The 24,596-nt window shown below is 37.0% G+C and overlaps 1 protein-coding gene across 7 annotated transcripts in view; it reads right to left on the bottom strand.

The window, feature by feature from the left end:
• GRAMD2B (GRAM domain containing 2B) overlaps nucleotides 1-24,596 on the bottom strand; it is a 117,055-nt gene that overhangs the window by 66,849 nt on the left and 25,610 nt on the right. Inside the window, exon 1 of one of the 7 annotated variants that reach the window (XM_017885362.1) lies at nucleotides 10,527-10,640. The exons of 5 other annotated variants lie outside the window; for them this stretch is intronic. In XM_017885362.1, coding sequence (XP_017740851.1) covers nucleotides 10,527-10,546 — 20 coding nt within the window. In that variant the 5' untranslated portion in view covers nucleotides 10,547-10,640. Of the gene's footprint in view, nucleotides 1-10,526; nucleotides 10,641-24,596 lie in introns of those variants that run through there. One more of the 7 variants, XM_017885361.1, reaches the window with a different exon arrangement.

Genomic DNA, 24,596 nt, shown 5'->3' on the forward strand with positions numbered 1-24,596 from the left:
CTTATTTACTATGCACTCAACCAGTACCATGAATGCCTCTTCTTTCCACCTTTTGGTGACATTTTGACTTGCCAGTTCTAAGGTTTTGCATTGGAAGCATCTGTTCATTCATTCATTGAACGAACTTTTGAGAGCAACCAAGTTCCAGGCATTGTTCTCAACCAGGGGTGTCCAATCTTTTGGCTTCCCTGGGCCACACCGGAAGAAGACGAAGTGTCTTGGGCCACACATAAAATACACTAACACTAAGGATAGATGATGAGCTTTAAAAAAGGCCCGTGCAGGGGCCAGGCATGGTGGCTTACGCCTGAAATCCCAGCAGTTTGGGAGGTCGAGGCTGGTGGATCATTTGAGGTCAGGAGTTCGAGACTAGCATGGCCAACATAGTGAAACCCCGTCTCTACTAAAAATACAAAAATTAGCTGGGCGAGGTGGCACAGGCGCCTGTAATCCCAACAGTTTGGGAGGCCGAGGCAGGAGAACTGCTTGAGCCTGGGAGGTGGAGGTTGTGGTGGGCCAGGATGCACCACTGCACTCCAGTGTGGGTGACAGAGTGAGACCCTGTCTCAAAAAAAAAAAAAAAAAAAAAAAAAAAAAAAAAAAAAAAAAAAAAAAAAAAAAAAAAAAAAATCCATGCATACATGTCACAACGTTGTAAGACAGTTTATGAATTTGTATTGGGCTGTATTTAGAGCTGTCCTGGGCTGCAGGTTGGGCAAGCTTGTATAAACATTGATTTGTTATAGCAAATAACATTTGTGTTGGTGGTTTTCTAATTTGCTATGGAGTAGTTGACAATTAGAATAATTAATATAAAACGTTATTATTGGAAGCCTGACTTGACTTTAAAACAATTACAAATGGCAACAGTAGAGCATGACATGCCTGGGAAAAAACTACTAACTGTGTTCTGGGGCTGCAAGTCCTTCATTTTTCTTTTAAAATAAAGTTTAGATTTAAGAGTATTACAAAGACTATGCAACCATAGTATGTACATGTATATATGTATGTTTGTAGGGTGTATGTGTGTGTGTAAAACACCTAACCTAAATAACTTCAAACATTTTGGAGGTGCAAGTTCTTTCCAAAGTTTTCTTATTCCTTCTCTTTCTACATATGTATCATTAGGCTGAGAGAACAAAAGCATCTTTTTATAGCCTGCTTGCTCCAAAATTGATTCTTGTGACATTTGAAAAATAAGCAAAGGAAAAGGCTTATACAAATTCCAGAAAAGTTGGCCTAGTCAGGCCTCTCTCTTTTTTATCTTCCTGATCACTGACCACAGGAGCTGTGCTAGATGGGATTGGGAAAGCTCTGGGTGACCTGAAAACTTGAAGGCTGTCTCCTTGGTGCCCATAGCTGTCTCTTCCTGGGGACATTCCTGATGCCTTCACCTCTAGGTCTTTGCTTGAGATCCCCACCCTCCTCAGGATAGGGATAGGTTTGGAATAGAGATGAGGTTGTCAATTTCCCAAACTTTAGATGGGGACTCTAAAATCTCAGGTGCCCTCCAAGTTCTTATTACAGATCTCAGATCAGACTGACTTTTCCCCCCTAAGTAATTTTTTTATTGTGGCAAAATATACACAACATTACTATTTATCATTTTAATAAGTGTATAATTCAGTGGCATGCAACACTTTCACAGTGTTATTTAACTATCACCACTTATCTGTACCCAAAACTTTTTTTATCATCCGTAGCATAAACTCCCATTAAACCCATTAAACAATAACTGTCTCTTTCCCACCTCCTCCCAGCCTCTGGTAGCCTCTATTTTACTTTCTGTCTCTATAAATTTGTCTGTTTTAGCTACCTCATATAAGTGGAATCATACAATATTTTTCCTTTTGTGCCTGGCTTATTTCACTCAGTGTAATGTTTTCAAGGTCAATCCGTGTCACAGCATATATCCAAACTTCATTTGTTTTGTGGCTGAATGATATTCCATTGCATGTATATATACCACATTTGGGTTGCCCATTTATCTGTTGATGGATCCTTGGGTTATTGCCAGCTTTTGTTGATTGTGAATGATGCTGCTAAGAACATGGGTGTGCAAATGTTTGTCTGAGTCCCTGATTGCATTTCTTTTGGATATATACCCAGGAGTAGACTTGCTGGGTCATATGGTAGTCTATGTTTACCCTTTTGAGAAATTATGGTCAGGACTCTTTTAATGCATGAGTAAGGGCAAGTATTCAAAGCAGTCTTAGTGTGGGTTACGGCTCAGTTAAAGCGCGCTCAGTTACCCTGAAATAGTTGGAAGTTCTTTAGTGCATGGTATGAGGTCTTCCAGTGGTGTGGTTTTAAGTGAGAAGGAGCAGCTAAGGTTGAAGTGGAAGGTAGGGCAGGTAGGGAAAATATCAGTCTTTTCCTAGAGTGGAAGACTTAGAAAGGAGAAAGTAAGCTACATTATTTTACGTACTGATGTTTGCTTACATTTAAAAGGTATTGTTAAACAACTGCCTAATTTGTTTATTCTTGGGGCTATTCTACAGTAATATATGGAATATAGTATTCAAGAGGCACAGCAGATAAACAATAAAGGAAATGTCATTGCCATGTGACAAAATAGAGATATAAGATTATGCCTATGATACTTGAGAGAGGAGACAAGAAAAAAAGATTATGTCTAAAATACGTTTTAGGATGCCCTTTGATATTGCACCAATAAGAGACATTATTTTTCTTCCTGTAAGTCTCTGGGAATCTAAATTCTTGTTTTCAAAAGCAAAGAAGATTTCTTTTCTTTTCTTTCTTTCTTTCTTTTTTTTTTTTTGAGAAAGAGTCTCGCTCTGTTGCCCAGGCTGGAGTGCAGTGGCACGATCTCAGCTCACTGTAACCTCTGCCTCCCAGGTTCAAGCAATTCTCCTGCCTCAGCTTCTCGAGTAGCTGGGACTACAGGCACACACCACCACGCCCGGCTAATTTTTGTATTTATAGTAGAGATGAGGTTTCACCATATTGGCCAGGCTGGTCTCAAATTTCTGACCTGGTGATCCACCCACCTTGGCCTTCCAAAGTGCTGGGATTACAGGCGTGAGTCACCGCATGTGGAAAAAGCAAAGAAGATTTCTAGGTGATATTTTTTCTAGTTTTTGAAACCACTTTGGTAGAAGATGCCAGACATAACACCTTTGGTGGGTGGGAGCTTCTATGCAAATAGCTTTGATGTTTGATATTGGTCAGATATTGGTCTTCCTTAACATTGAGCTCATACACTGTGCATCTGTTCATAGTCTTGTGGGAAAAGTACAAATAATGTGCTTGGAGACTTGAGTGGAGATTTGGTTGCAAGCTGATATGGTTTGGCTCTGTGTCCCCACCCAAATCTCATGTTGAATTGGGATCCCGAGTGTTGGAGGTGGGAAGTGATTGTATCATGGTGGTGGTTTCTAATGGTTTAGCACCACCCCTAGTGCTGTCTTGTGATAGAGTTCTCATGAGATCTGGTTGTTTGAAAGTGTGTAGCACCTCCCCCTTTGCTCTCTCGCTCTCTCTCTCCCCGCTCCTTGCTTCACCATGTAAGGATGGTGCCTTGCTTCCCCTTTGCCTTCCACCATGATTGTAAGTTTCCTGAGGCCTTCCCAGAAGCAGAAGTCTGCACTGCCCACAGAACCATGAGTTGATTAAACCTCTTTTCTTCATAAATTACCCAATCTCAGGTAATTCCTTATGGCAGTGTGAGAATGGACTAATACACAATGCATGGTCAAATATTATAGTTACCTAACTTAAAACATGTGGTGAGGTGAGTATTTATTAACCAATATAAGTATAGGTAAGTATCATCACATGCCTGTAATTTTTTGCATATTGTCTGATGATAGGTTTTAGAAGATGTTGGTGACCTTATCAAGATGAAACCTGGAAGCTCTGTAATAACTTAACTATGCATGATATTTTATAAGTAAAAGGATTCCAGGAACACTTCTCAGACCATTCCTGTTTTCAATTAAAGCCAGTATCTAAAGAAGAAAATGGGGGGGAAATGGAGAGTTCAGAAGAGAAACACACAGTGATAATGAAGAACTTAATTCTAAGAATTTCAAAAAAATTGTAAGAATGAAAGTTGAGAAGCGTTATCTGAATGGGTGCCTTTGTTGAATGATTTATGTCAATAGAAGAAAAGGTCTCCAATGAATATAACCATGAAACATTGGAATGGAACTCTGTAGTAGATTATGGAATCTTCTATGCTGGAGGGCTTTGAAAATAAGATTAAAAAATTTAGTAGAGTAGTTTTAAGCCAATGTTTCCAAAGCCAAGTGATACTGCAGATTGGGATATTTGAAATCTTCTATTTCTCTTCCTAGAGATGAAGCAACCACTATGCTTAGCACTCATGTTCAGAGGAATAGGCAAGATGGCAAGGGATTGCTGGTCCAGGGACCAGAGGGTAGTTTTGAAACACTAATTTAAATCTGGTTCATTGAGAAAGCAGAAGCAGTAAAAAACTCTTCCAGTTCATGTTATTTTTTAAGAATTAAAATAAATGATGCCACAGAAACAATACAGTAATATCTATCTCAAAGTTTTAAAATACATGCCCATTTTGTATATGGCAAATGTTACAGATCACCATGTGTGAACTGGGAGGGCCCCTGCCATCATCCAGCATGGTGGTTTTCACGCTGGGTTCTGCAGGAGGCCAGGGCTCTTTGGTCTAGTGAGGGGAGGACCCAGCACTTGAACTTAGGTGTTCTGACTCCTGGGCCTATTTCCTGCTACTATTTCAATGCAGTCTCTCCTGCTTCAATTAGGACTCTTCTGCTTGTATCTGTTTAATATATTTGTTTTCTTTCTTACTTTCTATTTGGCCTGCTGCACACTGAACACAATTTCAAAATAAAATTCCACCATGATTTTTCAGAGCAAAGCCCAAGCTTTCAGAGAGTTCAGTGACTTGGAGAAAAATTACAGTGGTCTCATGAGAACAAAGATCCAGTTTTCCTGACTTGCAGGGGTGTGCTTTTAGGGTTGTAGGAGAGTGAACAGTGTAAAACAAATTTTGTTGGTAGCAAAGATACACATCTTGTAGGAGAGTGTGTTGGAGAGAAAGCCCAAGGACCTTCAGGTGTGAATACAATGTTTGTGGGGAAAGAAATGTTTGAATCTAGAGCTTTCTTTGGTGGCTGTATTTTGCAGTTATCTGTTGCTGGATAACTAACTACCTCAAAACCTGCTAGCTTAAAACAATAATTTATTATTACCTCTCGTGGTTCTGTGGATTGACGGGGCTCAGCTGAATGGTTGTCACTTGTGGTCACTCATGCATTTGCACTCAGATAAAGGCTGGGTTTGAAGTCATTTGAAGACTCAGCTAAGCTGGATGTGCAAGATGAAATTTTCATTCCCAGGTCTGGTGCTTCAGCTGGGATGGCTGGAAGAGCTGAGGGCCAGCTGAGCATTTCAGTGTCTGTGCAGCACTCCACGTGACTAGCTTTGGCTGCCTTACAGCATGGCCATCTCAGTACAGTTGGATTTTTTTGACTTGTTCTCTGGCATCCTCCAGACCATGTGTCCTATAACACCAAGGTAGAATCTACAAGGCTTCCTGTGAGACAGTTGGAGGTCATGCAGCTTTTCCTATGCTGCATTCTCTTGGTCAAAGGTGAGCCATAGGGCTAGCCCAGATTCAAGGTGAGAGAACTATACAAGATGTGAATACCAGCTCACTGGGGGCCATCTAGGGAGACCAGATATCACAGTGCAGATAATAGATTAGACCCTCTGACTATAGATACTTTGTCATTAGGCATGTGGGTAAATGGACATTTCTAACAGTACTGTTGTAAATGCATGATATATAGAAGTGAACAAAACAGGCAAAACCCATGTTGTTGTGGATCTTACATTCTAGTGGGAGAGACTGAAAATTTAACAAGTCAGTACATAAATAACACAGTTTCAATGGGTAAGAGGTATAAAGAAAATAAAATAGAAAAGGATAGAACTTGAGGGAGGCCTGTTTTACGGGATGATCAGGGAGGCTTCTTTGAGAGATGACATCTTGGCTGAGCCTTCAGTGAGGAGGAAGCAATGGGAAGGTCTGGTTGCAGAGCTTGCCAGCCAGAGGGAAGAGTGAAGGTACAGACCCTGAGCCAGGACTGGGCTTGGCATATTTTAAGAATGGAAAGAAGGCCAGTGTTCTCCACTGTGCCTGGAGTATAAGGGAGGAGGAGAAGGTTGGTGGGAGAAGGATGGCATCTCACAGAAAATATGTTTTCTGTCCTTTGGTTTATTATCTGTCCTCTCCCACAAGAATGGAATCTTCTCAAAGACAAGAACCTTGTTGGTCATGTTCACCCCTGCGTTCACAGTGCCTAGTTCATGTTAGAGGCTCAATAAATATTTGTTGAGTGAATGAATCACTGAGTGGTTGTTTCTAACCACTGAATTTCAACCATACTCCTATGGAACTCTTACCGATCTGAGATGTTCTAATGTTGAATAATTACTCTTTTTTCACTTTGCAGGAAGAAAAGAAGTGAAAAAGAACTATGATATCAATTTCCTCCCTGTAACAAAAAGGAAAATATTTGGTTCATGCTGCTTACCAGATGACTCCTAGTGGAGTGCAAGTGCCTCTACCAGATTAGAAAGGTCCCATGACTCTCAGATGGTTTAGACTCGGAGCAAGTCCAAAAATCACTGTTTATAATCCACAGGCAACAATTTAGAGTTATGGAATCTCTCACATTTTCTCAGAGAAACATTCATACTGCTACTTCCTTGCCTTGTTTTGGGAACTGATGATCACACCATCAATATTAGTCCTGGCCTTTCTCTTTCCTCCTGCCATGATTGGCATGTTCTTTTTCTCCGTGTGAAATGTTTTAACAATGCAATCCATGCATTGCAACTGACAGATCATTTTGAAGTAGTTAATATTTAATCATGGTTAGTGTCTGTATATTACACATTTTCTTTCTATCATGTATATACTTTTTATTGCTTCTTCTGACTTTTGTCTTTTAAATATATTTTCTTTTCTTTTTTGACAATTTCTGTTATTATAGCATTTTGTTATCGTTTCTTCAGTCTTTTCTCTATGTAGCACTATTCATTTTAAAATCATTCGAAACAAATAAGTTGAAACAAGGAAGGAAAGGGGAACAAGACAGAAGGGAATGCAGAAGACTTCTACTCCTCAGGCACATAAGAAAGTTTTCTACTTTTCTCAAGTAGCCATAGATTTTCTTTACTTTCACTTTTGGTTGAATCTTTTAAATAGAACTTTCATTTGAGGCAAATTGTGTAGCCCTCCTTCTTTCCCTCCCTCCCGCCCTTCCTTCCTTCCTGGCTTCCTTCCTTCCAACAAACATTTTGCATGCCTTTTACGTGTCAGGCCATATTCTGGGTGATGGAGATATAAAAATATATAAGCACCATGATTACTATAAGTGAGTTTGCAGTCCAGTAGGAGGTACATATTAATAAACAGATATTTACAAAACATACACACACAGAACCTTACTCAGAAACCATATTACAAACAGACACTTAGTGCCAGGTGACATCATGGTGTTAAATGAAGAGAAGGGAAAAGGGCTGCTCATTTGATGCTTTGTGTTCTTTTGTTCTGGGTCACGCACAAACCTCTCATTTCCAGTTGTCCACCCCCTGCATCCTCCATGCATCTGAACAACTTTTAGAACAGGCTCTAGGCTGGAAGTCAGGAGAACTGGGCTCTAGTCCAAGCTCTGTGCTTTGTACTGGAATGTGATTCTATTAATGGAATACAGCGCTGAAGTAACAGAACTACTGACCCTAAGGAAAGGGCCCCAGATTGCATAGTTATAGCAGTATCTCTTCTTTCTGTCTTTATATAGACAAACTACAGGAATGGGATAGGGGAGACTTTTTACATAGAAATGTTGTATAAACCAATTTCAAAACCTTAAAAACATTTTCATGAGGAGAGGGTAGTTATTGAAGTCTATTCACCTGAGAAGATAAGTGCATTTACCATCTTCCTATAGGGCTCTGTCATTTGCATTAGCTTCTACATTTAAACACATACCAAGTGGGGCATGGTGGCTCATGCCTGTAATCCCAGCACTTTGGGAGGCTGAGGTAGGAAGATCGCTTGAGCCCCAGAGTTTGAGCTTAGCCTGGGCAGCATAGTGAGACACTGTCTCTACAAAAAAAGAAATTAAAACAATTAGCCAGGCATGGTGGCATGTGCCTATAGTCCCAGCTATTTGGGAGGCTGAGACAGGAGGATCACTTGAGTCCAGAAGATCAAAGGTAGAGTGAGCCGTGACTGACTGAGCCATTGCACTGCAACCTGGGTGATGAGTGAGACCCTGTCTCAACAACAACATACAAGAATACCAGATGAAAACAGAACATTTCCCTGTGTGTTAAAATCCCAGACAAATTAAAATCAGATTTAGTTTTTATTTTTAGTAGTTGAGGAAATCAAATTAAAAAGTTATCTTTATTACATATCAACAAATATATAATAAGCTGTCTAATAAGACACCTATCAGAGGGTGATTCAGACATTGGAAATAGACAGACATTGGTCTTATAGAATCTGAAGCCCCCAGATTTTGAAAAAATATTATATAAATTTGCAGTAGACACTACAAAGAATCAGGTGGTGAGAACTGGTTGGAATAGTCTTGATTTCTGGCTTCTTAGCTGTATTTCCCAGGTGGTCCTACAGTATTTACTTTTCTGCACTGGATGTCTAAGGGATTGTTAATGGTTTTTTTTAGTAAACAACTCTCCTTGTTTGAGCTAGTTGAGGGAGTTGTCCTGGAGATAAGAGAGTCCTGACTGGGGGTAGAATAAGGCAATGGTTAAGAGTCAGATTAATCTAAGAATCCTAATATGCACTTTACTACCTTGGGCAAGTGACTTATCTTCTCTAAGCCACAATTTTCTTATCTATGGGGAAAACTGGAATAGTAGTAGCAACTGTTTTATAGAATCATTAGGGATAAAAGGTTCAATTCAATGAGAAATCTTAACTATCCTAAATATATGCTCACACAGCATTGGAGCACCACCAGATTCATAAAACAAGCACCTCTAGGCCTACAAAAAGACGTAGACAGTCACACAATCCTAGTGGAGCACTTCAACATCCCACTGACAGCCTTAGACAGATCATCAAGGCAGAAAACTAACAGAGACATTTCTGGACTTAAATTCAATACCTGACTAATTGGACCTAAGAGACGTCTACAGAACACCCCACCCATGTACCACAGAATATATATTCTCATCTGCACATGGAACATACTCCAGGATTGATCCCATGCTCAACCTCATGCTCAGTCTCAATAAATTAAAAAAAATTGAAACCATACCCGCCATACTCAGAATGCAGTAGAATAAAAACGAAAATTGATTCCAAGAAGATCTCTCAAAACTACACAATTACATGGAAATTAAAAAACTTGCTTCTTAATTACTTTTGGATAAACAACAAAATTAAAGCAGAAATCAAAAAATTATTTGAAAGAAATGTAAACAGAGACACAATATACCAAAATCTCTGGGATGCAGCAAAAGCAATGTTACGAGGAAAGTTTATAGTGCTAAATGCCCACCTCAAAAAGTTAGATCTCAAATTCATGATCTAATATCACCCCTAGGGAAACTAGAAAAACAAGAACAAACCCCTAAGTTAGTAGAAGAAAATAAATAACTAAAATCAGACAAGAACTGAACAAAATGGAGACTAAATTCCATTCAAAGAATCAATGAAACCAAAAGTTGTCTTTTTGAAAAGTTAAGCAAGATCAACAAACTGCTAGCTAGATTAACAAAGAAAAAAGAGAGAAGATCTAAATAAGCACAATCAGAAATGACAAAGGTGACATTACAGTCTATCCCACAGAAATGCAGAAGATCCTCAGAGACTATGATAAACACCTCCATGCATATAAACTAAAAAACTCTAGAGGATATGGCTAAATTCCTGGAAACACATAGTCCCCAAGATTGATTCAGGAAGAAATTGAAACCCTGAATAGACCAATATCAAGTTCTGAAATTGAAATCAGCAATAAAAAAACCTGCTAACCAGAAAAAGCCCTGGATCAGGTGGAGTTATAGCCAAATTCTACTAGAAGTACAAAGAAGAACTGGTACCAATCCTACTGAAACTATTCCAAAAAATCAAGGAGAAAGGACTCTTTTCTAACTCGTTCTATAAAGCCAGCATCACCCTGATACCAAAACCTGGCAAAGACACAACAAAAACAGAAAACTATAGGTCAATATCCCTGAAGAACATAGATGCAAAAAATTTTAAGACAATACTAGCAAACTGAATCCAGCAGCATATCCAAAAGTTAATTCTTCATAAACAAATAGGCTTCATTCCTGGGATGTAAGTTTCCTTCATTATATGCAAATCAATAAATGTGGTTCATCACATAAACATAATTTAAAACAAAAACCATATGATTATCTTAATAGATGCAGCAAAAGCTTTTGATAAAATCCAACATTCTTTCATGATAAAAACTCTTAAGAAACTAGGCATCAAAGGAACTTACCTCAAAATAATAAGAGCCATCTATGACAAAGCCATAGCCAACATCAGATTGAACAGGCAAAAACTGGAAGCATTTTCCTTGAGAACTGGAACAAACAAGGATTCCCAGTGTCACTACTCCTATTCAACATAGTACTGGAAGTCCTCGTCAGAGCAATCAGGCAAGAGAAAGATATAAAAGGCATCCAAATAGGAAAAGATGAAGTCAAATTATCTCTCTTTGCTGACGAAATAATTCTATACTTAGAAAACCCTAAAGATTCTGCCTAAAGACTCCTGGAACTTATAAATGACTTAGTAAAGTTTCAGGATACAAAATCAATGTACAAAAATCAGTAGCATTTCTATACACAAATAATGTTCAAGTTGACAGCCAAATCAAGAATGCAGTCTCATTTAAAATAGACACACACACACATACACACACCAGAAATACATCTAACCAATGAGGTGAAAGATCTCTACAAGGAGAACTATAAAACACTGCAGCAAGAAAGCATAAATGACACAAACAAATGGAAAAACACTCCATGTTCATGAATTGGAAGAATCAATGTTGTTAAAATGGCCATACTACCCAAAGGAATATACAGATTCAATGCTATTCCTATCAAGCTATCAACATCATTTTTAACAGAATAAGAAAAAAATACTCTAAAATTCACATGGAACCAAAAAAGAGCCTAAATAGCCAAGAAAATTGTAAGCAAAAAGAACAAAGCTGGAGACATCAAATCACCTAATTTCAAGCTATACTATAATGTTACAGTAACTGAAACAGCATGGAACTGGTACAGAAACAGGCACATAGACCAGTAGAACAGAATAGAGAACCCATAAATCAAGCCACACACCTACAATCATCTGATCTTTGACAAAGTTGTCAAAAATAAGCAATGGGGAAAGGACTCCCTTTTCAATAAATGGTGCTAGGATAGCTGGCTAGCCATATGTAGAAGAATGAAACTGGACCCCTATCTTTAACCATATACACAAATTAACTCAAGATGGATAAAATATTTTAATGTAAGGCCTCAAACTGCAAGAATCTAGAAGAAAACCTAGGAAACACCATTTTGGACATTGGCCTTGGGAAAGAATTTATGATTATCCTCAAAAGCAACTGCAACACAAACAAAAACTGACAAGTGGGACCTAATTAAAGAGCTCTGCACAGCAATACAAACTATTAACAGAGTACACAGACAACTTACAGAATGGGAGAAAATGCTCACAAACTATGCATCTGACAAAGATCTAATATGTAGAATCTAGAAGGAACTTACATAATTGAACAAGCAAAAAGCAAATAACCCTATTTAAAAATGAGCAAAAGACGTGACCAGATACTTCTCAAAAGAAGACATACAAACAGTCAACAAACACAGGAAAAAACGTTCCACATCACTGACATCAGAGAAATGCAAATCAAAACCGCAAGGAGATACCATATACCAGTTGGAATGGTTATTATGAAAAAGTCAAAAAACAACAGATGCTGGTGAGGCTATGGAGAAAGGGGAATGTTGTTGTGTATAATAACAACAGTTGTTACACTGTTAGTGGGAATGTAAATTAGTTCAGCCACTGTGGAAAGAAGTTTGGAGATTTCTCAAAGAACTTAAAACAGAACTACCATTTCGACCCAGCAATTCCATTACTGAGTATATATCCAAAAGAAAATTAATCATTCTACCAAAAAGATGCACGCACTTGTATGTTCCTTGCAGCACTATTCACAATAGCAAAGACATGGAATCAACCTAGGTGCCCATCGATGGTGGACTGGATAAAGAAAATGTGGCACATAGATACCATAGAATACTATGCAGCCATAAAAAGTATGAAATCGTGTCCTTTGCAGCAACACGAATGCAGCTCGAAGTCATTATCCTAAGTGAATGAACACAGGAACAGAAAACCAAATATCACATGTTTTCACTTATATGTGGGACCTTAACATCAGTTACTTATGGACATAAAGATGGCAACAGTGGACACTGCGAACTAATAGAGCAGGGAAGGAGGGGGGCAAGGGTTGAAAAACAAACCTCTGGGTACTATGCTCAGGACCTGGGTGATGAGATCAATCGTACCCCAAACCTCTGCATCAGGCAATATGCAGGTAACAAGCCTGCATACCTCAAGTCTAAAGTAAAAGTTGAAATTATAAAAAATAGAAAGATAATCATTAAAAAACCCAAAAATAATATAGAATCATTAAGCAATATAAAGAGATAATATATACAAAGGACTTAGCACACTATACCAGGCACATAGCACTCAATTCATATCCATTATTGATTATCACCACTATCACATCATTATTAACCAGAGTAGTAGTTTTACAAATTGAGAATATTGCCCTCCCTTAGTTCATCAGTCCTCTTAATGGCAACCCACAGTGTGTGGAGTATTATGCCATGTGCTAGAGGAAGTTACTAAAGATATACGAGATGTGACCTCTGTCCCCATCTGAATCCTCAACCCTATTTATGCTGAATCCTTGTCAGAAGTTAAGCCTGTATATTTAGATCAGAGTCATTTTTATGTTTAACTTGCTATATTCAGCCATAATCTCTCTTGTCTATTTGTTTTTTCTTCCTCTTGTGAGAGGAAGGAAAGGAAGATGCTTTTGCCACCCCAAAGTGGTAAAAGAGTCATTGGAATGAAGAGTTAATCAATATGAACTCTAACGGAATAGAGGCTTATGATAGCTAGGGTGACTGTATGTCCTGGTTTTCTTAGGACAGTGTTGATTTAGTTCTGCTGTTCTGGCATGTTTATAATAGAGACTCTTTTCCATCTTAACAGGTATCCCTGTCTGTAACATTCGTTGACAGCCAATCTATAGTAGGGACCCAACTAAAATATCATATTAGCTCAGTTGTTTAGACTACGCACCTAATGAACCAAAATCTTGGATCTGATTGCCTTGCTGTCCAAGTAGGCTACTTATCTCTGTCACTCACTGTACTTCGTACTTCTATTAAATGGCTTGAAATTTATCAGAAAGGTGGGGTGAAAGCAAATGTGGCAAGAATGTAAAATTATCACAATTACTTGAAAAACACTCAAGCTCATGCTCCATTGATGTCAAATCAGAAGCATTTCTTTATGCACAGAGCAGATAGCTTTATGACCCAATAAAGAATTTGTTATTGTTATTACTTACCTTGGCTTTTAGAACCACAAAACAGAATTTGTGTTCAAACTTCATTGAAAACCATGTTGACAGTGAGGTTGTAAGCTATCTGGCTTATTTCTCCAGATGCTTTCTTTACCTATTTTCTCTAGAAGAAAGAAATCATCAGTAATCTGATTCTTCCACAGTAAAACCTAAAGGCTGCTTCTCTTAAGCCCCAGCTATGATTTTCAGTTTTCACCCAGTGACCTAATTCCTTAAAGCCTTGGGTATCCAGGGGTTACTTAACCTCCAATAAGTAAGCTCTGTAAATAGTACACAGCAGAAAACTTAACGAAATCAAATTTAGGATTTCTTTTTCATTTTCTACTTTTGTTATCTTCTCTGTTTAAAAGTTTAGATAGTGATTGCCTTGGGGCTGTAGACTGAGAAGTGGGTAGAGGACTTTTAGAGGCATTGGAAATGTTCTACATATTGATCTAGGTGGTGGTTAGTTACATGGGTATATGCATATATAAAAATTGAGTGTATGCTTGAGATTTATGCATTTTAATATATATAAGTTAAATCTCAATTTTAAAAGTAAAACAAAAGCCTCAAACTTCTTTAGCCAGAGCTGGTAAAAAAATGTATTCTGAATTAGTAAAATAATAGAATGAAGGTCTAAACAACAACACACATATCCTTTTTCTTTTAGACACAAATATGATCTTTGTCTCTATATTTACTTTTTTTCTGTGGATAAATGCCTCCTTTTCTCTGCCTTTACTTAGTCTTTGACAATAAAGCTTCAAATTATGACAAATGAGTTTTTAGGCAGGACTTTTTCTGCCTACTTTTATTCAAATATTTATTTCAGTATGTAACACTAGAACATTTTAAACTCTTAACTACACTTTTCTTTGGCTTTATATAATCTATGTAATATCTGTTGAAAACCTCCTAGGCCATATCAGTCATGGTTTATGAATGGTATGCATCTTTACTACTTGGTTCCTAGCTTATCGTGTGACTGTTTACTAAGTTTGTTGAGTTGTATAATCAAAAGAACCAAGGAAAGCAAATGGTGTTTTAATATAAAACAGCAGGATGGCAACTTAGAACTTTCTAGATTAAAAAAAAAAAGGGGTATCCTCAAGGAGACTATCTTTTGCTATCTACTGACAAAGGGTATTCTAATAATGTGCAGCTAATCATATAATGATCTGGTTCACTAGATTTAGATGAATTCAAGGACTGAGATTATATGCAATTAAAGAAAAAGAAAGGGAGTGGGGAAATCAATTGAGTGCTTCCTCTGTGCCAGGCACTGTGCCTCGCACAGATTATTTAATCTTTACAACTCTGTGAGGATTGTCTTAGTGTACCATTGAGGAAGTTTAGGTTCAGGAATGGCAAATAACTCACCCAAATCACACAACTAATAATTTAGTTGTGTTGGTTTTCAAAGGTTGCTCCTTTCCCACAATGTACTATCTCTGGTGATGTCACAGATGAATTAAGAAGTAATTAAAAGAGCCAAAGGGATTTTAGAGATAATGTCATCAATCCCATTTGTTTGGAGATAAACAGGTCCAGGGAGGTTATATTGGGTCCAAATGGGCAACATAGAACTCAACTACCAGTTCTTCCCAGAAGCTTCCTCTACTCCTCTTCCTACCTCCGCACCTTATTCTGCATCTCCAATCATAGTCAGGATTAAAATCTTTTGTGTGTCTCATTATGGGTGGTTAAGAGTAAGCAGCCTCTGGAACCTGGGTTTAAATCCATGATCTAAGTTGTGTGACCTTGAGTGAGTAACTTAACGTCTCTGAGCTTTGGTTTCCTCAGTGTAGAAAATGAAAGAGTGGTTGTGATAATTAAAACATGGAGAGTGTTTAGAATGGGATATGACCTGTAGAAAGTGTCCTATGAGTATTCATGATTTATTTTTTGTTGTTACGTTGTATAATTATTCTTCTGTGATTTATTGTTACATGTGTACAGGGTTGTACGGATATGGTGTCTTATACACCTTTGTAATGCACTCCTCTTCCTCTCCTCCTCTTAGTGCCAAGATCAATGCTTAATCATTCTAGACGTGGAACAAAGGCCTATTGGATGAATTTGGTTTTCCCAGTTAATGAATTTCCAAATTTTTCCAGTTAACGACTCTATCAAGTATGGAACCCAAGACTCCCCTGTCATAATCTGCCACTCTTGAGGATCCTGATGTTGATTTCCAGGCTAGCATTTTCTGCCTATATTCCTCATTTCTTTTAGGAATCTGAAAATAGAGTAGTAGTTGCATATGCCCATGATTTCACTTAGGAATTGGTTATTTCTTTGTTGTTCCTTTAGGGGGCTAATATCAAGCATGGACTGACTTTCCATTCTTGGCATCATGTTCTTGATGCAAACTCGTCTAAGGTAACAAGTGATCCTAATATGTGCTTTTTACCCACAGCTTCCCATTCTGTTGACCTTGGTACTTTTAACTCCCTCTACTAGCTACCAGAAAGAAAACTAAGGGGCTTAACTTTTTTTGCTTTCCTTGACATTTTCCTGTCTACCAGATATTAGAATCACAAAAGGTTTCATTTCCTAGGGTTGGGACTGTACAATCCTGGGATTTCCTGATTTCAGGGGAGGTAGCTATTGTCTTTTGATTTCCACTCAGAGAATTTAACATTAGCATTTCAATAGCAGCACAATTGTTTTCAAAAGTATGGCATGCAGCATTTTGTGACAAACTTTCTAAAAATGTGGACAATAGTTATCAGACTTTAGCATTCCATCCTCTTTTGGCAAAGTGGTGGATTTTTTTAAAAACAACAAATTTCATCTATATTATTTTAAGATTTAAATACTGCTCAACATCTAATGCTTGAAAAAATGATGCTATTATTCCACCGTGAACGTCATAAGTTGTTTTATTCTAGCTAGCCTCTTCCTTATTAGCAGAACTTGGGGGATAATTATATGTATTTAGAAAATCTTTCTGACCTTTGTGAAAGTTTAGAGACTTTTATGTTCCTCTATGTAAGTCTTTCAGTGTGTGGAGATATAAGTTGCCTTAAGTAAGAGGAAACTCAGTATAGGAAGGTTTTGAATAAAATTACAACAAAATATGTAACTTTATTAAATACTTAATTTTACATTAAGATGAGTTTATTTTAAACTGTTTAAATTTTTTTCCCTGTTCTTTTTTGCCCCTAGAGCCTAAACTTCATACAGCATGCTTCATTTTCTTTTCTGTTGAGCCCTTTATTCCTAGTACCTATTACAAGTGCTCAATAAATATTTCTGAGTAACAAGTGATGACTTAATTAATCAGAAAAACACTCTGGATAGCACAGGCAACAGCCAATGCAGAAGTGCATTGTGTTCCACATGGCATTTTGTAATTCATTATTAGGATGCCAAATATATTTTCCTACATAAAGAGTAATGTGAAAAGAACTCAGATTCCTAGATTTGCTCATACAATGAATTTATCACATATTGCAAATTCTACTATTTTAATTACTCCAGTAGCACACTTTTCTGGGTTAGCTTGGAAATCAAATCATTTTTAAAAAACTTGCTTATGTGGAGAAGGTACTTCTTATCCCAAGGTGACCTCTACACTGAATTAAGAAATATATTTCTTTCTTTGTGAATATCAGTCACATGGTATTCAGAGAGATGGAGAACTGGCTGCCAAGGAGGAAATGGTGTCTTCTTCATTGCTTTGGAAAGACTTGATCCTAACTCCTGGCTCTATAAAAATACTTGCCTCCCACTAAATTCCCCATTACATTATGAAGATTTCTAATTCCTTATGTGACCTTCTCCTTTTAGCCACATATCCTACATAATTACCTCAGCCCCTATGGAAAATAGAAGGAATACTCTAGAACAAATTCTGAATTTACTACAGATTCCTAGGCCTTTATCCAAAACTCATGGGGACAGATGTGTTTTGGAGTTCAGAGATATTTTTGGATCTTAGAAAGGTAATATGACACATATGCTGTATATTACATAATATCCTTGGCCTATAATTCAACACAATAATATTTCTTTGGCTAAATGTAAGACTATTCCCACAAAGTGAGATAAATAGATACTGCTCATAGCCTTACACCACATAAATTCAGGTTCTGCTTGTAAAATTATGAAAGTTGTTTGGTGCTCAGTATCCCTTCTATCTCAGAATTGTGGGTAAGGGATTGTGGACCTGTCAAAGAGATAACGTATCAAAGAAGAAAATTATAAAGGTGGTTCCAGTCTTCAGACTGAGTTCTGAGCTGCAGGGACCCTACTCAGAGACAGAGCAGAATTACATTCTTTGAAGAGGTTGGTGCTGTACCTGGAATGAAGGCTCAGTTTATAATTCAAGGTGGTATTTACCAAGGTAGTATTTGCCTCCTAGGTTAGCCAACCCTTGGGCTCATTAGCCCTAAGTGTTATTATTAGTGGGCTTATTTCTTAGTAAGCCAGGCTTTCTGCATTGGCTAAAAGAATGGTTACACTTGAAGAGAAAACTCTTTCACTTTTCCTTTTTCCACTTAGGGTGGGGTGACAGGAAACCACAGTGATGGCCTGGAGTCCCAGCGAGGATGCTGGTAGAAGCCCTGCAAATACATAAAAAGGAAGGATGCTATTGAAGGCACTGGATAGGAGTGCTGATACTAGAACAGGATGGAGGCTGAAAACCAATTCAGCTGGGTCTCCCTACCTAGGTTTTTGATTTTCCCTGTGGCTAATTCAGCAGTCACAAAATAGACTCTCAGCTATATATGACCAGTAAGTTTGTTTTGTTAGAACTTGAAAGCCTACCAGTGAACCAGACACTTTCCAATTTGCTGTGTCACTTGCTGGGATTAGAGTGACCCCTGTATATGACCTGGGATGACAGGGTTACCTCAACATTTAATTGTCTGAGTCAATGAGCAGCAATGATATCTTGACTAAGCTGAATAGGTATGGTCTACTCAAGATACAGTATTTAATGTCTACCCAAAACACTGTATAATAATGTAAGCTATCATTTTTCTATATGGTAGTAAACTTTTCTAAGTGCTAGGTAAAGCAGATCTATATTCAGATGTTTCCATAAAACACTCCTTGTTGGAACAAGAGAAGTGGAGCAGGTGCATCCATAGAAAAGATTTAAGAGGCCCTGCAGATTTCTAGCTTGGATGACTGGTAAAATCTTTCTCTCTTGAAGCCAGTCAGTAAAGACTGGAGGAGCTAACTGATTCTTCAAATGTGAAGATAATAATGAAAGACTTCAAAGAACATGAAAAAAAATCAAGAAAACATGATTCCACCAAAGGAACACAATAATATTCCAATAACTGAACCCAAAGAAATGGAGATCTATGAACTTTCTGACAAATAATTAAAAAAAATTATTTTAAGAAAGCTCAGTGAGCTATAAAACACCACAGATAGACAACTTACTGACTCAGGAAAATAATACATGAACAAAATCAGAAGTTTAACAACAAGATAGAAATAATAAAAAAGAACCAAATTCTGGAGCTGAACACAATTACTGGACTGAAAAATTCAATACAGAGTTTAAGCAACAAACTTGATCAAGCATGAGAAAGAATCTGTGAACTCAAAGACACATCATATGTTATTTTTCAATCCAAGGAGATTGAAAAAAGAAAGAAAAAAGAATTTTAAAAATAAAGAAAGCCTAAGAGATTTATAAAACACCATCAACCAAACCTATATGCATTATGAGAGCCTCTGAAAGAAAAGAGAAATGGGAAGAAATCTTATTTTTAAAAAATTGGCTGAAAACTTCCCAAATCTTGGGGAGGGATATAGACATCAGGTTCATGAACCTGAAAAGTTTGCAAACAGGATCAACCTGAAGAAGATTATATGGAGACCCATTATGATCAGAAGTCAATGACAGAGTGTTTTGAATACAGCAAGAGAAAAGTTACCTGTCACATACAAGGAAATATACATAAGACTATCAGAAGATTTATCAGCAGAAACTAGCACGCCAGGAGAGAGTAGGATGATATTTTCAAAGTGCTGAAAGAAAAAACTGCCAACCAAGAATACCATATCTGACAAAGCTGTCCTTCAGAAATAAAGGAGAGACAGACTTTCCTAGACAAACAAAAGTGGGAGTTCATCACCATTAGACCTGATTTATAAGAAAAGTAAAGGGCATTCTTCATATTGAAATGAAAGATGCTAATTAGTAACATGAAAACATATGAAAATATGTAACTCACTGGTAAAGATAAGTATATAGTAAAATTCAGAATACTCTAATCCTGTAATTGGCAGTGTGCACATCACTTCTAACTCTAGTATAAAAATACAATAGACAAAAGTATTAAAAATAACTAAAGCCATAATAATTTGTTAATAGATACATGATATTAATAGATATAATTTGACATTAATAACATAAACTGTATGTGTTAGAACTAAAAGTGTAGAGTTTTTGTATGAAATTGAAGTTATTATCAGCTTAAAATAAGCTAACTGTTATAACATAATTATAAGATGTTCCTTGTGATTACAATGAAATTTAGATTTAAAATCTATTTTTTCTTCTATAGTCACTCCTGCTTTCTTTTGGTTATCATTTGCATGAAGTATCTTTTTTTATCTTTTCACTTTCATGTGTGTCTTTAAATCTAAGAAAAACTTCTAGTAGACATATGCAAGATAAAGAGAGAGAAATCAAAGCATACCACTATAAAAAAAAAAATCAAATCACAAAGAAAGGAACAAAGGAACCATAAAACAGAAAATAACTAACAAAATGGCAATAATAAGTCCTGTGTTATAGATAATTACCATGAATGTAAATGGATTAAACTCATCAATAAAAAGACATAGAGTGGCTGAATGGATTAAGAAAATGGGATCCAGTAATATTCTGTTTACAAGAGACTCACTTTAGATTTAAAGACACACATGAAAGTGAATGGCTAAAAAAAGATATTTCATGCAAATGGTAACCAAAAGAAAGCAGGAATGACAATAGAAGAAAAATACATTTGAAATATAGAACTGTCTTTAGAGTGAAAGACCACTGTATAATGTTAAAAGGGTCAATTCAACAGAAAGATATAGCAACTATAAATATATTGTATTAGTCCATTTTCACACTGCTATAAAGAACTGCCTGAGACTGGGTAATTTACAAACAAAAGAGGTTTAATTAACTCACAGTTCTTTATGGCTGAGGAGGCCTCAGGCAACTTACAATCATGGTGGAAGGTGAAGGGGAAGGAAGGTGTGTCTTATGTGGTGGGAGGAGTGAGCAAAAGGAACTGGCAAACACTTTTAAACTTGTGAGAACTCACACACTATTATAAGAGCAGCATGGGGGAAACTGCCTCCATGATCCAATTACCTCCACTAGATGCCTCCCTCGACATGTGGGGATTACAATTTGAGATGAGATTTGGATGGAGACACAGAGGCAAACCATATCATTATATACAAAACATCAGAGGACCTAAATATACTATATTAAGCAAATATTGACAGATCTAAAGACAGAAATTAACAGCAATACTGCAATAGTAGGATACTTCAATACCCAACTTACACTAATGGATAGAACACCCAAACAGAAAATTCATAATGAAACATCTGACTTGAAAAACACTGTAGACCAAATGTACCTAACAGACTTACATAGAACTTTCCACTCAACAGCACCAGAATACTCATTTTTCACAAGTGTACATGGAACATTCTCCAGGATAGATCACATATTAGGTCACAAAGTAAGTCTTAACAAATTCAATAAAGTCAAAATCATTCCAAGAATCTTTTCCAACTACAATGGAATGAAACTAGAGATAACAGCAAGAAAACTGTAAAATTCACAAATATGTGGAAATTAAATTACACAGTCCTAAATCATCATTGAGTGTAAAAGAAACTCAAAAGATAACTTAAAAAGTATCTCCAGACAAAGGAAAATGAAATACAACATACCAAAACCTATGAGATACAGAAAAAACAGTTCTAAAAGGAAAGTTTATAGTGATGAATGCCTACATTAAAGAAGAAAGATTTTGCATAAGCAACCTAACTTTATACCTTAAGAAACTAGAAAAAAACCCCAACTAATTAAGCTCAAAGTTAGCAGAAGGTAGGAAATCATAAAGATTAGAGTTGATTTAAGTCAAATAGAGAATTAAAAGAAGAAAGAAAATCAATGAAACTGAGAGTTGGTTTTAAAAGTTAAACAAAATTGAAAAGTAGAGTAACCAAGAAAAAAAGACAGAAGACTCAAATAATTAAAATCAGAATTGGGAGAGGAGACATTACAACAAACACCTAAGAAATAATAGGGACCATATAAGATTATTATGAACAATTATATGCCAAAAAACTGGGTAAATTAGAAGAAATTCCTAGAAATATACAATCTACCAAAACTGAATCATGAAGATACGGAAAACCTGAGCATACCACTAGCAAATAAGGAGATTGAATCAGTATTAAGAAATCTTCCGCTGAGATGGGAGGATTGCTTGAGCTCAGGAGTTCAGGACCAGCCTGGGCAACATAGAGAGACCTGTCTCTACAATGATAAAAAAATTAGTTGGGCATGGTGGTGCATGCCTGTGGTGCCTGATACTTGGAAGGCTGAGGTGAGAGGATCACTTGAGCCTGGAAGGTTGAGGCTGCAGTGAACCATGGTCATACCACCGCACTCCATCCTGGGTGACAAAGCAAGACCCCATCTCGAAACAAACAAACAAACAAAACCTCCCAACAACGAAAAAAAATTCAAGGACCAATGACTTCATAGGTAATTCTACTGAACATTCAATGAAGACTTAATAGCAGTCCATGTTAAATTCCTCCAAAAAAATAGAAGAAGGAACACTTCCAAATTTTTTCTATGAGGTCATCATCATCTTGATACCAAACCCAGACAATGACACTATATGAAAATAATCCTACAGGCCAACATTCCTGATGAACACAGATACAAAAATTTTCAACTAGCAAACAAAATTTTATAGTATATTAAAAGGATCATATATCATGATTAAGTGGGATTTATCCCTGGGATGCAAGGTTAGTTCAACATATGCAAATCAATAAATGTGATACAACACATTAACAAAATGAAAGAAGAAAACCACACGATCATCTCAATAGGCACAGAAAAAGCATTTGACACAGTTCAACATCCTTTCATGATTAAAACTGTCAATAAAATACGTATAGAAGGAACTTAAGAAAATAAAGATCAAAGCCAGGTGTGTGACTCACACCTATAATCCCAGCAATTTGGGAGGCTGAGGTGAGTGGATTGCTTGAGCTCAGGAGTTGAAGACCAGTCTGGGCAACATGGAAAAACTCCATTTCAACAAAAAATACAAAAGTTAGCCAGGTGTGGTAGTGCATGCCTGTAGTCCCAGCTACTCAAGAGGCTGAGATGGGAGCATGGCTTGAGCCTGGAAGGTGAAGGTTGCAGTGAGCCAAGATCACACCACTGTGCTTCAGACTGGATGACAGAGCCAGACTCTGTCTCAAAAATAAATAAATAAATAAAATAAAAGTCAATATGAAAACCACACAGCTAATATCCTAAACAATGGGGAAAAACTGAAAGCTTTCCCTTTAAGAAACTATCAACAGAATGAACAGACAACCTACAGAATGGGAGAAAATTTTTGCAAACTACACATCTGACAAAGGTCTGATATCCAGCACCCACAAGGAACTTAAATTTACAAGCAACAGACAACCCCACTAAAAAGTAGGCAAAGGACATGAACTGACACTTTTCAAAAGAAGACATACATGCAGCCAAGAATCATGTGAAAAAAAGGTCAATATCACTGATCATTAGAGAAATGCAAATCAAAATCACAGTGAGATACCATCTCATGCCAGTCACAATGGCTATTATAAAAAGTCAAAAAATACCAGATGCTGGTGAGTTTGCTGAGAAAAAGGAATGCTTCTATATTGTTGGTGGTAGTGTAAATTAGTTCAACTATTGTGGAAGATGGTGTGGCAGTTCCTCAAAGACCTAAAGACAGAAATACCATTCGACCTACCAATCCATTACTGGGTATATAAAGGAATATAAATTACTCTATTACAAAGATACATGCACATGTATGTTCATTGCAGCACTTTTCACAATAGCAAAGACATGGAATCAACATCAATGCCCCTCAATGATAGACTGCATAAAGAAAATGTGCTACATATGCACCATGGAATACTATGCAGTAATAAAAAAGAATGAGATCATGTCCTTTGCAGGAACATGGATGGAGCTGGAGGCCATTATCCTTAGCAAACTAACACAGGAACAGAAAACTAAATACTCCATTTTCTTACTTATAAGTGGGAGCTAAATGATGAGAACACATGGACACATAGAGGGGAACAACACACACTGGGGCTTATTGGTGGGTGGAAGGTGGGAGTAGGGAGAGGATCAGGAAAAATAATGAGTACTAGGCTTAATATTTGGGTGACAACATAATCGTACAACAAACCCCCATGACATAAGTTTACCTAGGTAACAAGCCTGCACACGTACCCCTGAACTTAAAATAAAAGTTAAATTTAAAAAAAGAAAGAAAGTTTGCTCAACAACACTAATCGTCAAGGAAATGCAAATAAAACCATGATGAGATATTACCCAACACCTATTAGGATGGCTTTTATAAAAATGTCAAAATATAAGTGTTAGTGAGGATGTGGAGAAAACAGAACCCTTGTCACTGTAGGTATATTGTATACTTCAAATTTGCTAAGACAGTGGACTTAATATGTTCTTATCACACACACACAAATCAAAGGTAACTATGTGAGGTAATGGATATGTTAATTAGCTCAATCATGGTAATCATTTCACAAAGTATGTGTATATCAAAAGATCACATCATACACCATATATATATATATATATATATATATATATAT

The sequence above is a fragment of the Rhinopithecus bieti genome, unplaced genomic scaffold, assembly GCF_001698545.2.
Source record: "Rhinopithecus bieti isolate Rb0 unplaced genomic scaffold, ASM169854v2 scaffold_14215, whole genome shotgun sequence".
In the NCBI taxonomy this organism is placed as follows: Eukaryota; Metazoa; Chordata; class Mammalia; order Primates; family Cercopithecidae; genus Rhinopithecus; species Rhinopithecus bieti.